Source organism: Cervus elaphus, chromosome 4, assembly GCF_910594005.1.
Source record: "Cervus elaphus chromosome 4, mCerEla1.1, whole genome shotgun sequence".
NCBI lineage: Eukaryota > Metazoa > Chordata > Mammalia > Artiodactyla > Cervidae > Cervus > Cervus elaphus.
The window spans coordinates 46,561,083-46,575,991 of NC_057818.1; the positions used below are offsets into that span (position 1 = coordinate 46,561,083).

Here is a 14,909-nt window from a genome sequence, read left to right on the forward strand (position 1 = left end):
AGCCACCAGCCATGGAGGCAGTTCTGGGATTCCGGGCTCGCGTGTGGATTTCATTTGCATCTCTCCCCCTCCCAGGGAGGCTCTAGTCCTGCGGGGAGAAGTCGGGTGGTATACTCGCCCTCCCCACCCTGTCCCCATCCCCACCCCCACAACGGACTGAGAACCAGAGGCCACCGCATGTCACCCTGCCCATGTGGCCAGCATAATCTGGAATTTCAGGTCTATAAATCACTGGCAGGGGGCGGAGTGGGGGAGGGGGTTCATAAAGCTGTTCTCCCATACTGGTGTGCCTGCCTGACTTCTTGTCCCCTCCTCCAGACACCCTCCCTCCTTCCAGGAAACTGGCCTAAGGCGGGGCCTGGGCATATTTAGGGAGCCACTGTGGGAGGGGCTGGCCAGAGAGGCTACAGGCAAAGAAGGTGAGGAGGGGGTCCTGGGGGTCTGGATGGGGAGGAGGAGCTGTGGAGGCCAACCCCGAGCTCTGATCAGTGACTGCCCCATCCCAGCCTTGGTTTCTTTTTTGGGGGGCATGCTCCATGGCTTGCAGAATCTTAGATCCCCAACCAGGGATTGAACCCACATCCCCTGTAGTGGGGGCACAGAGTCCTAACCACTGGACTGCCAAGGAAGTCCTTCCTCTTCTGTAAAATGGCCCACTGCCAGGGGTGTGGGCACAATGGATATCAGCCTGGGCCCAGCAGAGAGGTGGGAGCAGAACCCGGCAGCTGGGGTGTGGAATGGGGGCAGTGGGTCCGGTCCAGCAAGGCCCGCCCTCCTCTCCCAGCCTCTACCCGGCCTCATCCCTGCTCATGTGTCCCAGGCAGGACTATGGCTTCTGCAGCAGCAGCAACGACAGAGAAGGGGTCTCCAGTTGTGGGGGGTCTGCTGGTCGTGGGCAACATCATTATTCTGGTAAGACATCACTGGGAGCCCAATGGGTAGGTGAGGAGGAGGGAGTCGTCCTGAGCCTGGGCACGGGGCGGCTGAGAGCCCAGGACCCACTTAATGGCCCATGTTGCCTGGCTTCTCAAGTCCTGATTTGGATCCCAGCTCTGCCTCTCCCCAGCCGTGTAAACTGGAGCAAACAACTTAACTTCTCTGTGCCTGTTTCCCCATCTATAGATTATGCCTTCATTGTGGGCACTGTTGAGTGGATTAATCCTCAGATTAATGGTCCTCAGATCAGAAAAAGTGCTTGACAAGTGCCAACTGTCATCATTAACATGATTATAGACATAAAGCGCCTGCTGGGTGCACAGGAGGCCCATAGTAATGAGTAACAGCACTGTCCTTTAGTTATCTGATACCTGCACATGGATCCAGACAGCCTGGGTTCAAACCTCAGCTTTATCACCTTCTACTCTGGGTCCTGGGGCCAGTGATGTAATCTCTCCAGTCCTCAGTATCTCATCTGTAAGATGGAGATAAAATAGGAATGCTGAGAGGATCAAATGAGTTACTGGATCTGTGCTTAGGCCACAGCCTGGCATACATGTTGCTGTCTGTACAGGCCGTCACAACAGTAGTACCGGACAGCTGGTAACAATGACCATTATCACATAGGAAGCAGTTTTGGGGACCAGTGCACACAGTAAATACTCTGTGAACTTTGGTCTGATTGTTAGCAAAGGTACCACTGAGCAGTCTTCCTCTTGCCTGGTTCCCCATCCCAAGAGGTAAACAGATTTTTATTTTCTCCAATATTTCTTGAAGTAGATACAAACAGATAGGAAACTAGTTACCTGTTTTCTCCCTTTTCTTGCTCATTCTGCATCCTGCCCTGTGCCTCCCCCATCCTCCTGCTCCCGTTGTGTGTAGGCCCCTCCACATCAGGCCTCAGCCAGCCTCCCCGCCCCTTCCCACCACTGCAGAGCCCTCCGTTGTGTGACACCCTGGCCCCTTTATTCCCTACAGTGCTGCAGGGAATAACCTGGTGGGTGTGTGATTTCCCTGCATGGGCAGGTATATCCAGAGGATCGATTCCTGTGAGTGGAACGGCTGGACCGAAGGGTCGATGCCTTTGTCATTTGTTCTGGCCACAGCCAGGCTCCTCTCCTCAGGGAATAGCAACTCTCTCCAGGAGACCCAGCATCTCCTTGGGGCCAGTCCTGAGCGCCAGGCTTTGCATGTAGTGTCTCCTCGTATCCTTGAAGTCTTTAGCAGCTGGGGTGGAGGTGGGGTTCAGGGGTCTGGCTGGGTCCTCCCTTCCCTCTCGGTCCTCTGCCCAGCTTCATCCCTGCTCGTGGAAGGGGACGTCTTTGTCACTCTTACTGCTTTACCAAGAGGGCAGTAGAGGCTCCGAGTGGGGAAGGCGCCTGCTCACAGAGACTCTTGCAGGTGAGCCAACCGCCCCTGCCCAGCCCCTGCTGACCGGCTGTTCTGTCCAGCTGTCAGGCCTGGCCCTGTTTGCTGAAACGGTATGGGTGACCGCCGACCAGTACCGCGTGTACCCGCTGATGGGTGTCTCGGGCAAGGATGACGTCTTCGCCGGCGCCTGGATCGCCATCTTCTGCGGCTTCTCCTTCTTCGTGGTGGCCAGCTTTGGTGTGGGCGCAGCGCTCTGCCGCCGCCGCTCCATGATCCTTACGGTGAGGCCCCGGGAAGAAGGGATGGGCATGGTTGGCCACAGAGGTCATCCTCACAGAGCCATAATACCGACCGCACAGAAGCCCTAGTGTGCCCTCCCCGTGGCACCGCACTGGGGTCTCCTGGCAATCACGTCATCTCATCTGTCCATGAGCGAATAACCTAGGCTCAGCTGTTACTCTCATTTTACTGGGAAAACTAGAGCCCAGGGGAGGCAAGGAAAAAGGCACTTCACAGGAAGATGGCTCTTGAGTAGCAGGAGTGGGACTTGAATCTCAGCTAGTTGGTCTCCAGGGTCTGCGCTTGTGAGCTCTGTTGAGAACAATGACAATAAGAATAGCACAGTAAAAAAAAAAAAAAAAAGAATAGCACAGTGACCATTTAATGAGTGCTCACTAGTCTCCATGTTTTACACAGATTCATAGTTCATTTGTGCCTCACCACCCATCATGAGGTACCATAATCATCTCCATCTTCATCCTCATGAGCCCATTTGACAGAGTTGCTACTGAGGCTCAGAGAAGTGACTCCACTTCTCTAGGGTGGCACAGCAACTGAGTGGCAGAGCCAGGATTTAAGCCTGAGCCCATCAGCGCTAGAGCCTAGGCTCTTAGTCTCTGCCCACAGCAATAACCCACACTCCCCCAAGTACCTCTCATGTGCCTGACATGAGGCTAAGCGGTTTAGACAGTGAACGCCTTCAAGCCAACCAGCGGCCCTCTGAAGTGAGTGCTTCTCTACCCATTTACCAGATGAAGAAACTGAGGTTCAAAGAGGCCCACAGACCAGATGATAGGGAAAGCAGGAATTCCAATCCCGGCCCCACTGACCCAGAGCCAACACGGGGCTTCCTCTCCATCTGAGGGCTTTTTGGATTCCCAGGAGCAGCTATTTACCTAATCCACAAATGTGTATTGAGCAAGAACCACGTGGCAAGCCCTGTGCTAGGTGCTGGGTTATTTAGTGAGCAAACCATAAAAGCCCTGGCTATGGGGCAGAATACTGTGCTGGGGGAGACAGTGACCAGGGAAGGAAGAGCTGGAGCTGCGGAAGGGAGAGTGGAGAACTTGCAGGTCAAGTGAAGCAGAGGCGGGGTTGGGCGGGTGGGGCGCGGTGAAGGGGGCTGTGAACCACGTGTGTGTTGGCTGGAGCCAATTGTGCGGAGGTAGTGAGAAGAACTGAAGATGGCCAGGGGAGTAGAACCCTGGGGGATGGGCATGGCGATTCGGGGAGAGAGGGGAGGTGGGCCGGGCAGGTGGACCCGCAGGCCTTGGTAAGGACTTTGGCTTCACTATGTATAAGATGGAGTCATGGAAAACACTCTTTTCCATGCCCTTCCTCTTTTTCTTCTTTCTTTCCTGCATTTAGTTCTCCGCCACAACAATTTTCCAGTCCTAAAAGTCCACCCAACTAGTAAAAGAAAAAAGTCTGTGTCTGTCTCCCCTGTGAGTTTGTCATTAATTGAGACACAGAATTTTTCTTTAATTATTATGAGAAATTTCAAACAGACTAGAGTGAATGGCGCCATGAACCTTGTGGACCTATCACCTGGTTTCAAGAATATTACCCACACGTCATCCCCCCTACCCCACCCTCTGCCTGCCCACATTTTTCTTTCCTGGGGTATTTTGAAGCGCATTCCAGACACCAAGTCACTTCCCTGTATAAATACTTGAGTGCACATTTCTCTGAGTGATAAGGACACGGTTTTAAAGCCCCACCCTCTGCTACTTTAAAGGGTAAGGGGAGGGGACAGCTGAGGGTCAGAGAAATAGTTTTCATTAAACACCAAAGAGTTTGTTTTTTGTTGGAGGGTTGTTTTTTTTTTTTTTTTTTGCACAACCACTATACCGTGGGCACATTCTGTAAATTTACCCCACTTCCTTCCTATCTGTCGTCTAATACCCAGTTTGTGTTCAGATGTCCCTGGTTGTCTCAGGAATGTCTTTATTTTTTTCTTCTCTATAGTAGACATTCATTTGACTGCATCCAAGCTAATAGTTAACTTCAGGGAACACCATACATATTTTAAAATTTCATTTCCTCCTAACATTTTATTATAAATAATTTTCAAACATACGGAAAGGGTGAAAGATTTGCACAGACAGCACCTATGTATCCATCATGTAGATGTTTCCATTCACATTGTGCATGCTTAGTCACTCAGTCATGTCGGACTCTTTGGGACCCCTATGGACTGTAGTCCCCCAGGCTCCTCTGTCCATGGCGAGAATACTGGAGTGGGTTGCCATGGCCTTCTCCAGGGGATCTTCTCAACCCAGGGATCAAACCCAGGTCTCCCGCATTGCAAGCATTTTCTTTACCGTCTGAGCCACCAGGAAAGACCTCCATTCACATTGTCCTATACTTTTTTAAACAATTGCATTTCTGGGAATTCCTGGCAGTCCAGTGGTTAGGAAGTGGTGCTTTCACTGCTGGCCCCTGGTTCGATCCCTGGTCAGGAAACTAACATCCTGCAAGCTGCCGGACTCAGTAAAAAAAAAACAAAACATTGCATTTCTATCTATGGACCCATCCTTTGAGGGGTGTGACCTCACAGGCTTTGCCCTGAAGGCACTAGTCGTCCGTCCCTCCCTCTGTCTCCCCGCAGTACCTGGTACTCATGCTCATCATCTACATATTTGAGTGCGCGTCCTGCATCACGTCCTACACCCACCGAGACTATGTGAGTCCCGCGGAGGCCAGGGGAGGGACGTGACTTCCGTTGGGGGGGTTGGTGAGGGTCTCCGGTGGAAGAGGAGGCCGGGTCTCTCTCCCCACAGCCTGGCTGGACCCTGTTCTTCCTGGCCCTCTGCAGATGGTGTCCAACCCGTCCCTGATCACCAAGCAGATGCTGACCTTCTACAGTGCGAACTCGGACCAGGGCCGGGAACTGACCCGCCTCTGGGATCGCATCATGATGGAGGTGGGCGAGGGTCTACAGTGCTGGGGGCTTGGGCGGGTGGAAATCTGGGGCTCTGACCACGGAGGTAGTTAGGGCTCCCCTGATGGAGGTAGTTAGGGCTCCCCTGATGCCCACTGGTAGATGATATCTACTCACGTGGTTCTTACGAGAAAGGGACTGTTGTCTTTGCCATTTTCCAGATGAAACCCCCCCCCCAAAAGAGAGAACAGCACTTGCCCTTATGGTTGGTAAGGGACAGAGTTGGGGTTCAAACCTGGCAGCCTAGATCCAGAGCCCTGCTCTGAACCATCGCCCACACCGTCTTAATAATAACAATAGTCATAATAATAACAGCAAAGATCAACCAGCACTACCTTTTGTTTAGCACTGTTCAAAGCACTTTCAAGCTTTTTTAACCCTCACAGCCAGCCCATAAGGGAGATCAGCTCTTAACGATGAGGAAAGGGAGGCTGGAGGTTGAGGGCTTACACAAGGTCACATGGCTGGTCGGTCACAGAACCAGAAGGACTCAGACCCAGGCTGCCAGGTTCTAAAAAACATGTTAATTAAACTCAGTGTGATACAGGAGCACAAAGGGAGAATGTTGAGGACCCCACGGAAACTGAGGTCCCCGTTTGCTTCAAGCTAGCCAGGACTGGAGCCCACGTTTGAAGGAGCCTATGTTTTCATCATTTGGGAGCCACAAATTAAACATCCATGAGAGCCAGGAGAAGCCAGAAATCGGCCCTTTGGTGTCATTTACCAGTTTTTGTTGACGGCTAATTAAAAAAAAAAAATTTTTTTTCCAATGAATTTTTTTTTCAAAAAATTTAAAAAATAAACCATGAGCGTGGGTTTGATCCAAATCCCCCATCAGCCTCGGAGTGCTGGGACAAGTATTGCCTGCTCCTTGCTCACACACAGACACTGGAGTGCAGGCCCACCTCGGCCTTCCTCGCTATGTGACTGCAGGGGAGCGTCTGTCCTCTCTGAGTTGGAGCCCGCCTGACCCCAGCCTCTCCCTCCAGCAAGAGTGCTGTGGCACGTCAGGCCCCATGGACTGGGTGAACTTCACATCTGCCTTCCGGGCCACCACCCCAGAGGTGGTGTTCCCCTGGCCCCCACTGTGCTGTCGACGGACTGGCAACTTCATCCCAGTCAATGAAGAAGGCTGCCGCCTGGGCCACCTGGACTACCTGTTCACCAAGGTGTGTCTCCTCCTGCTGTGTCTGTCGGTCTGTCTGGCCCTCGCTGGCTCTTCTGTCTCTTTCTCCCTCCCGTTGTCTGTCTGTCATCTCCTCCCCAACCCCCATCTGACTTTCTCAACCCTCCATCTGTCCGCCCCCCACCTCCCCCTGCCCCGCCACCTCCCCGTGCACATCAGCGGGGTTCATACCGCAGGTTTGGTCTGATCCAGACCTGGCGACCCCTGCAACTTTTCTCAGGTTGTCTGGGGATCAGAGCAACAAGAACAATACCGGCAGCCCACCACCAATAACCACTAACATTTCTTTTTTTTTTTTCCTTTTTATTTTATTTTATTTTATTTATTTTTTTGTATGTGTGTGGTTTTTGCCATACATACTAACATTTCTTGAGCCTTTACTTTGTACCAGGCATCCTTCTAGGTGCTTTACATTCTGCCTTTTTACTTATTTAATTCTCACAGCAGCCTAATGAGGTAAGGTTGTAATGTTTTCATTTTACAGATGATGAACCTTGCTAGTGAGGGATGAAGCTGGGATGTGATTTCAGGCAGTGAGGCCCCAACCAGGTGCTTTAACTCCTGCAAGGGGAGTGCAGAGGCAGAGAGAGAAGCCAGAGGAAGGGAACCAGTCCCAGTGGGCTATGGGGGCCCTTCAGCGGCATGTCTTAGATCAAGTGTCGTGGAGAGAGGAGCCTGATGCAAACCATCACCCCTCTAGAGTCAGATAGCTGTTCCTTGAGTCTTGGCTCTGTGTAGAGCACTTACATGCCTCATCTCACAGAATCATCACAGCTGCTTTCTGGAGGGTAGTGCTGTCAATATTGCTATTTCCCGGATGGGAAAACTGAGGCTCAGAGGGTCAGAATCATAGCTAGGCCCCATAGCCAACAAACGACAGAGCTGACTTCTCAGCTCTGTCCTGCTGACTCCAGGGCACACACCCAGAACTTTTGTCCTTGGCCACTTCCAAGTCGGACCGAGCAGGAGTCTCCATGAAGGCAAGTGGTGAGGCTGGCCCTGCTCAGCCTCACCTCTAAACGAGAAGCTATTAGAACTGATCTGATCCTAAAGTTATATTTCAAACCTTTGGAACTTGGGGGCAGCATGGAAAGCCGGCTCCAGATAGGATCGCCCTCAGACTGCACCATCTGAGGTAGCATCTGCTTGTGCAGTCTGGGTTATCGTCACAGCCCTGACTCCCCAAAATCACGCTGGGAGGGAGATACTGCTGTGATCCCCAGGGTGAGAAACCCTCACCCTCGGTGATCCCACAGTTAAGAAAAGCAAGACTGGAAGCAGGAAGTGACTCTCCCAAGGCTGCCCAGTGACTCTTGCTTTTAGCAGCCAGCCTCCCTGGGCGTTATCTCACACTCCCACTTTCCCCTTGCCCAGGGCTGCTTTGAACATATTGGCCACGCCATCGACAGCTACACGTGGGGCATCTCGTGGTTTGGGTTTGCCATCCTGATGTGGACGGTGAGAGGCGGAGCCTTTGAGCTGGGTGGGATGGGGGTGTGAGGCTGGAGTGCCCCTCACCTGACGCCTCCTCTTCAGCTCCCCGTGATGCTGATAGCCATGTATTTCTACACCACGTTGTGAGAATGAGAAGTGAAGGCCACGTGCACACCAGCTTCCTCCTCCTCCTGCTCTGGCTTCCTCCGGCTGAGATGGCTGACTCGCCTCTCCCTGTCCCACCTCCCTGACCCAGCCCTCCCTCCACTCCAAAGATGTCTTACCAGCTTTCTGAGCCCTGCTGAGAGTTGGGGTGCCCTAAAACCCCTAGACATCCTCCTACTAAGGACCAAGCTTCCAGCAAATTCTCTAAGGGGTGTGTAGCATGTGTGTACAGACCCTTAATCCTTAACCTCCTTTCACTAGACTGATTCCTGGCCCATCTTTCAGGGTCAACTTCAAGTCCTGTCCTCGGGGGGTCCTTTCCTGATCTCACCACCCCATTCAGAGACGCCTTTCTTATAGTTCCTGGAGCTCCTCCTCCATGGTGGATGTCATCTCATCACTGAACAGTTTGTGATTGCCTGTTTAAATTCTGGTAGAACTGGGACTGCCATGAGGAGAGAGACAAGTTCTGTTATGGTCACTTTAATATCCCCCACATTGCCTGGCATGGGGTTGAACATGGCTATTCAATAAATACTACTTGAATGAGTTTGTTTGTTTTCTTCTAAGGCCAAGGTAAATGAATAAGAACTATTCCAGTGGAAGTAGCAGAAACCCACCCAGCACTGACTGAAACATAAAATGGAATGTACAGGCTCCTGTAACCAAGTCAGTAGTTCTGGCTTCAGGCATGTCTGGATCCAGGGGCTCAATCTAGGTTTCCAGGAAACCTGCTTCATTCTCTGGCAGGCTTTCTCTGGTAACACCAGACTTACATCCTTATAGCTAAGCAACACAGCAGTGAGAAAAGGCCTCTTTCCCAAAAGCTTTCACCAAGGTCAGGAATTAAATCTCACTGCCTTGGTTTAGGTTTTAGCCCCACTCTTCAGTCTGGGAAGGGAGAGCAATGTGGATTAACATTCCTGCTAAGGATGCATCCAGGGGTGGTGTTAGGAAGGGGACTGGTTATCAAAGGAAAATCAGAGTGCAGGGCTGCTGGGCCAGTACAGATGACAGACATCCTCCTTTACTGTCGTTATCTAGTCACCAAGTCCTGTCCAACTCTGCAACCCCATGGACTGTAGCCCACCAGGCTCCTCTGTCCATGGAATTTCCCAGGCAGGAATACTGGAGTGGGTGCCATTTCCTTCTCCAGGGGATCTTCCCTGACACAGAGATTGAACCTGTGTCTCCTGCATTGGCAGGAGTATTCTTTACCACTGAGCCACCTGGGAAGCCCCAGACATCCTCCTACTAGGGACTAAAGCTTCCAGGAAGTTCTCTATGGGTGCGTGAGAGCAAGCAGTTTAAGAATCTCATCACTGTTCTTTTGTTCTCTCTGAAGCAGGCCCAGACTCTGGCCATTTGACAGTGGTTAGGCCGTATGAGGAGAACTCTTCCTTAACCATTAAGTGAGGTTTGTCAGGGTCCTCATATCCTCCACTGGTCTGCAAATGGCCTGCAAACGCTGCAATCACATGTCAGCTTTTGAAAACATACTTTAATGGTCAAATCTATTACAGTGAAAAATTGAAAACAACAGAACATCCATCAGCAGAGGGTGGGTTGAACAACTCATGTTATATCCTTGGACTGGGATTCTCCGTGGATTTCATAAAGAAGGTAAATCTATGTGAGCTGATATAAAAAGATGTCATAATGGTATAAATAATTGAAAAACATATAAAGGTGTTCATATAGTAACCTAAATGAACATCAGTCATGGACTTGTTAAATTAGCTATGTTAGGTCTGTACTCTAGAATACCGCAAACGATAGTAAAGAATAATGTTTTAACATGAAAAAAATCTCCAAGGAATGCAAGTAGAAATACTGGCAAAGCACATACAGTGATTTTATTCCTGTAGATCTCTATTCAGGGTAGGTCTTTTCTTTTTAAAGAAATAGATCAAGGTTTTAAAATAATGTTTAAAGGAATATAGGAAATACTTTTTAGAAAGCAAAAATAATTTATAATGCTTCCATTTAAAAGATTATAAAAATTTACAAATGGGAAATGTCCCATGTTCCATTCCCCAGTAAACATCCCCCCTAGATCTTCTCCAACCCTGTAGGTAATGCTATTAATACATGACAAATGTCCTTTTTGGCTTTTCAAAAGTTTTTATCAATGTATTGATATATGCCTATATAAGCACATATATACACGTGTTTGATAGAATCATGCCTTGGATTAGATTCCTTAGTGGTCCAGTGGTCAAGAATCTGCCTTTAATGCAGGGGATGTGGGTTCAATCCCTGGTCAGGGAATGAGGATCCCACATGCCACAGAGCAACTAAGCCCATACCACAGTTAGAGAGAAGCCTGCACATCACTATGAAAGATACTGCATGCTGCAGATAAGACCTGATGCCACCAAGAACAAATAAGTAAATATAAAAAATAGAAACATGCTCAAAATATGTGTTGCAACTTGTTTCCTTCACTTAAGTATATATTTTGGTCATCTTTTCATGTCAGCATATGTGAATTCACTTCTTTTTTTGAAACTGTGGCCGTGTTTTCCAGAATACAGATATGTCACAGATCATCATATTCTGCTGTAAGTAAACAAGGCAAGGAGCAAAACCACATGCATAAGTGATTTCTTATTTATAAAAATGATATATACATATTTCTCATAAAGATTTTTTTGAGAAACAGTTGGGATGGAGGGCCAAGAGGAGGAGGAATTTCCACACCAAATATATCTTTATGATGTTTGGGGGAAAATGCTTTGTAAAGATAATTTGTTACTTTTCAAAAACAAAATCTAATAAAGGGATTTCTTAAATACTCAGCAATGTACAACTTTGCTTTTCGAGACAGAATTTTTTTAAATACCATGTAGATGTAGATGTTATATGTACTATATTTTAACACATAAGCATACCTCCAGATTAACTGGCTTAACAGGCTTTTCTGCAGGCCCAGGAATAAAACTTCTCCATCCTTGAGCACATATTTGACCATGTTGTAAACATGTCAAGGAAAAGAGGGTATTTTATCACAATCTACTTTCAAAATCAGATGTGTTCTCAGGTGGAAGTTCACAGTGACCTAGTCAGTGACTCAGATTTTCTGAGAAAGGAAAAGAGGCAGTACTGAGTTCTCACCCTCCACCACCACACTCTGAGCCTCCATGTTGTCATTTAATCACTAAGTCGTGTCTGACTCTTTGCAACCCCATGGACTGTAGCCCACCAGGCTCCTCTGTCTGTGGGATTTCCCAGGTAAAAATACTGGAATGGGTTGCCATTTCCTTCTCCAGGGGATCTCCCCTGATCCAGAGGTCAAAGCTGGGTCTCCTGCATTGAAGGCAGATCCTTTACTACTGAAGCACCAGGGAAGCCCCGAGCCTCCATGCACCCACCTCTCTAAAATGGGGTTCTGGGGACTTCCCTGGTGGTCCAGTGGTTGGGACTCCACACTTCCACTTGGGGGCGTGGGTTTGATTCCTGGTCCGGGAACTAAGATCATGCATGTGGCAGGGTGTGGCCAAAAAAATGTACAAAGAAAAATGGGGTTCCTGCAGCCCTTATCTCATAGCATAGGGTTCATTATATTCTAAGAGCTCAGGAATCCATAGACTTCTTTATTATGGATCAGGAATTTTCTCAATCCTGTATAATCAGAATCAAATACAGAAATAAACTGCTGGGTAAGGCTGATAAAAATACAAATGTGAAAAAAAAAATACAAATGTGTGTGTTTGCCTTAAAACTGTAAAACACAGTTGTAAAACACAATTGCCTTAAAACTGTAAAACACTGTAAAAAAAAGACCTTTGTAAAATCCTAAAGTTTAACCTTGGTTATCAAGGAAGAGGAGACACTCAAAGGGGATTTTTATTTCATTCGTTGGGCATTTTGGTATTTTCCAAAAATTTGTATGAAAACTCTTGCTTTTGTCCTCCACAAAATATTAAGAGAGTTCCTTTCTACTTGCTAGATGGGATGCTGTCTAAATCATGATCCGTTGAGTTAAGCCCATTAGATCTTCAGACGTATTCAGTTGGATTTTCTTAACACTCCTACTCAGTGTTAGCGCCAATCACACAACCTGAGCTTCCAGAAGACAAGCCCTCCTGCTGGACATCAGTCTCACATTGGCCACTGCAATATAACAGTGGCACTTAAATTTGCCTGCTTAAATGGGGTGTGAACCAATTTCTGATAGGCAGTTCATGAAGTAGAAGCAATGCGGTGTGTGGCGGGGGTGGGGGGGGGGTCCCCTCTATAGGCCTTTCTGTTTCCAGTAAGATCCAAATAAGCGACTGGCAAAGGAGACTTAAAGGAAGCTCACCCCTGGGCAGTCTCAGGGAGACCAGAGCTGGGAAAACCAGACACCAGCCCCTTCCTGCCCCTAACCCCCACTGCAGACAGCTGCAAACAAGCTGTTCTTGTTTTTTTCATTTCTGGTAGTAACCTGTATAAATAAAATAGATGAATGATAGATGGCGGGATGGCTGAATAGATAGTGATTGATAGATAGTTTTTAAAGAAGAAAATAGAAATATTAATAAAAACTTCACCGTTGGACATGAGATGTGTATTATGAAAAGAATTATTTTGCTAAACATTTTCAAACTTTATCTGAGCAGTTAAGACAAGGTCAGGCTTTGTCAGATGCTGGGGTTTGGAGTTAGGCTGGCCTCTGGGCCGTGGGTAGGTGGACCTCCACCTCTGTCCCACATCGGCCACTCCTTTTTCTGGCTTCATCAGGTCACATTTCTGCTCAGCTGGAATAGCAGCAGTGTAACCTGGTCAAGGGAGGCCTCATCTGGCAGGACGGGTTTGTCTGCCCCGGCCCTATCACTCAGAGGCCCACTCCCGAGGGTGAGAGAGGAGCAAATGGATGAGGCTCCCAGGACCACCCAAGACAGAGGCAGCCATCTATCTGATGGCTGTTCCTACTGCACCTCTGCAGGACCACATCTGTCTAGAGCCGAATCCAGCCTCTAACCCGCTATGGCCCCCCAGTGCCCTCAGCACAGAGTCCAGGTCCTCGGCCTGGCACGGAGGGGCCCTTGTGGCTTGTCTCCTTGCTTCCTCCCCAAGATCACCTCTCCCTTCCATCTCATGGAGCCAACCTCTCTTTCACCATGGAGATCACAGAATGGAAAGGATAAACTAATGTTATGTAGCACTCAACCTTACATTCCTTCCATGAGAACAAGCTGACTTATTCACTACAATGTAAAACTCACATTCCTTTGACCCACCTGATTCCACCTCTGGGAATCTATCTTGCATATACACTCCCAAGGGTGTTCAAAAATCCACATACGAGGGTAACAAAAGCAGTAACTGAAGAGAACTAGTGATACAATTCATTTTTTTTATACCATAGAATAGTATGCAACTAAGTTTAAAGGGAGCTCCATTTATTTTTGCTACATTAAATCATCTCCAAGATAGATTGTTGATTGAGAAAAATGTAAAGTGGAAAGCTGAATTAATGCTAAATGAAATGTGGTATCCTAGATTGCATTGTATTTAGCATTAATTCAGTTTTGCAATTTAAATTTTTTTTTCTATGAACAGTCTATAAGGAGGGCATTGAAACCCACTGCAGGATTCTTGCCTGGAGAATCCCATAGGCCCAGGAACCTGGCGGGCTACAGTCCATGGAGTTGCAAAGAGTCAGACATGACTGAAGCGACTTAGCATGCATCCTAGATTGAATCCCAAAAAGACATTAGTGAAAAAACTAGGACAGTCCAAATAAAGTCTGGAGTTTAGTTAATGGTCTTTTTTTTTTTTTCTAGTCACTCAGTCCCATACTAGTGTTAATTTCTTGGATTTGAAAAACATCATGGCTATGCTGCTGAATTCTAAAATGTATCCTTTGGCAGAAGGTTGGGTCTTATCAGTAGAGGGCGCTGGAGGGACACGGCAGAAGTTAGAAGCTTCTCTCCAGATTCCAGTGGGTCCTTCTTGTGGCTCCGGAGCTGTGACCAACCAGCAGGTCCTGTGGCTCTCCACGTCCTCCTGAGCCACCTTCCTGAACCAGCTAGGAATGCACCACTTAACCCAAGTAAGAAACCTACTGAAAACATGCAATAGAATCAGGATTTCTCATTTTTTTTTTCCAGATAGTCTGCAAACAGAAGTAGAAAGATGCAGAATAGAGAAAATGGTCATTTTGAAGAACCACTTCCAGTCCTGCTGGAAAAAATGATCAAAAGATCCTGGCATTTGATCCCTGGCATTAAAATTCATCTCATGAAAACATATTCAGAAAATTGATTAGACAAGTCCAGAAACTGAAGGGATTTTTTCAACTTTCAAGATCTGTACCCAGGGCCAAGGCAAGTGATATTTGTTGCCTAGAAACCACTCTGATTCAGGGTATATAAGTTAATTTTTGTTAACTTACACCAAAACACAGTGGCTTAAAATAATGATTTTTTTTTAGCACCTGATTCTGTGGGACCATTTGGGCTGAGCTCAACCCTGAATATTCGTTGAAAGGATTGATGCTGAAGCTGAACTGAAGCTCCAATACTTCATCCCCCTTATGCAAATAGTTAACTCATTGGATAAGACTCTGATGCTGGGAAAGATTGAGGGCAGGAGGAGAAGGGTGAG

At 48.0% G+C, this 14,909-nt stretch overlaps 1 protein-coding gene across 1 annotated transcript; it reads left to right on the forward strand.

Annotated features, from left to right (window-relative positions):
• Positions 1-311: 311 nt before the first annotated feature.
• UPK1A (uroplakin 1A) lies at positions 312-8,865 on the forward strand. Its single transcript, XM_043893811.1, has 8 exons — positions 312-419; positions 821-912; positions 2,388-2,588; positions 5,198-5,272; positions 5,405-5,512; positions 6,520-6,699; positions 8,091-8,174; positions 8,253-8,865. The coding sequence occupies exons 2-8, from the start codon at positions 829-831 to the stop codon at positions 8,295-8,297; spliced, it is 777 nt and encodes a 258-aa protein (XP_043749746.1). The 5' UTR covers positions 312-419; positions 821-828; the 3' UTR covers positions 8,298-8,865.
• Positions 8,866-14,909: the final 6,044 nt, after the last annotated feature.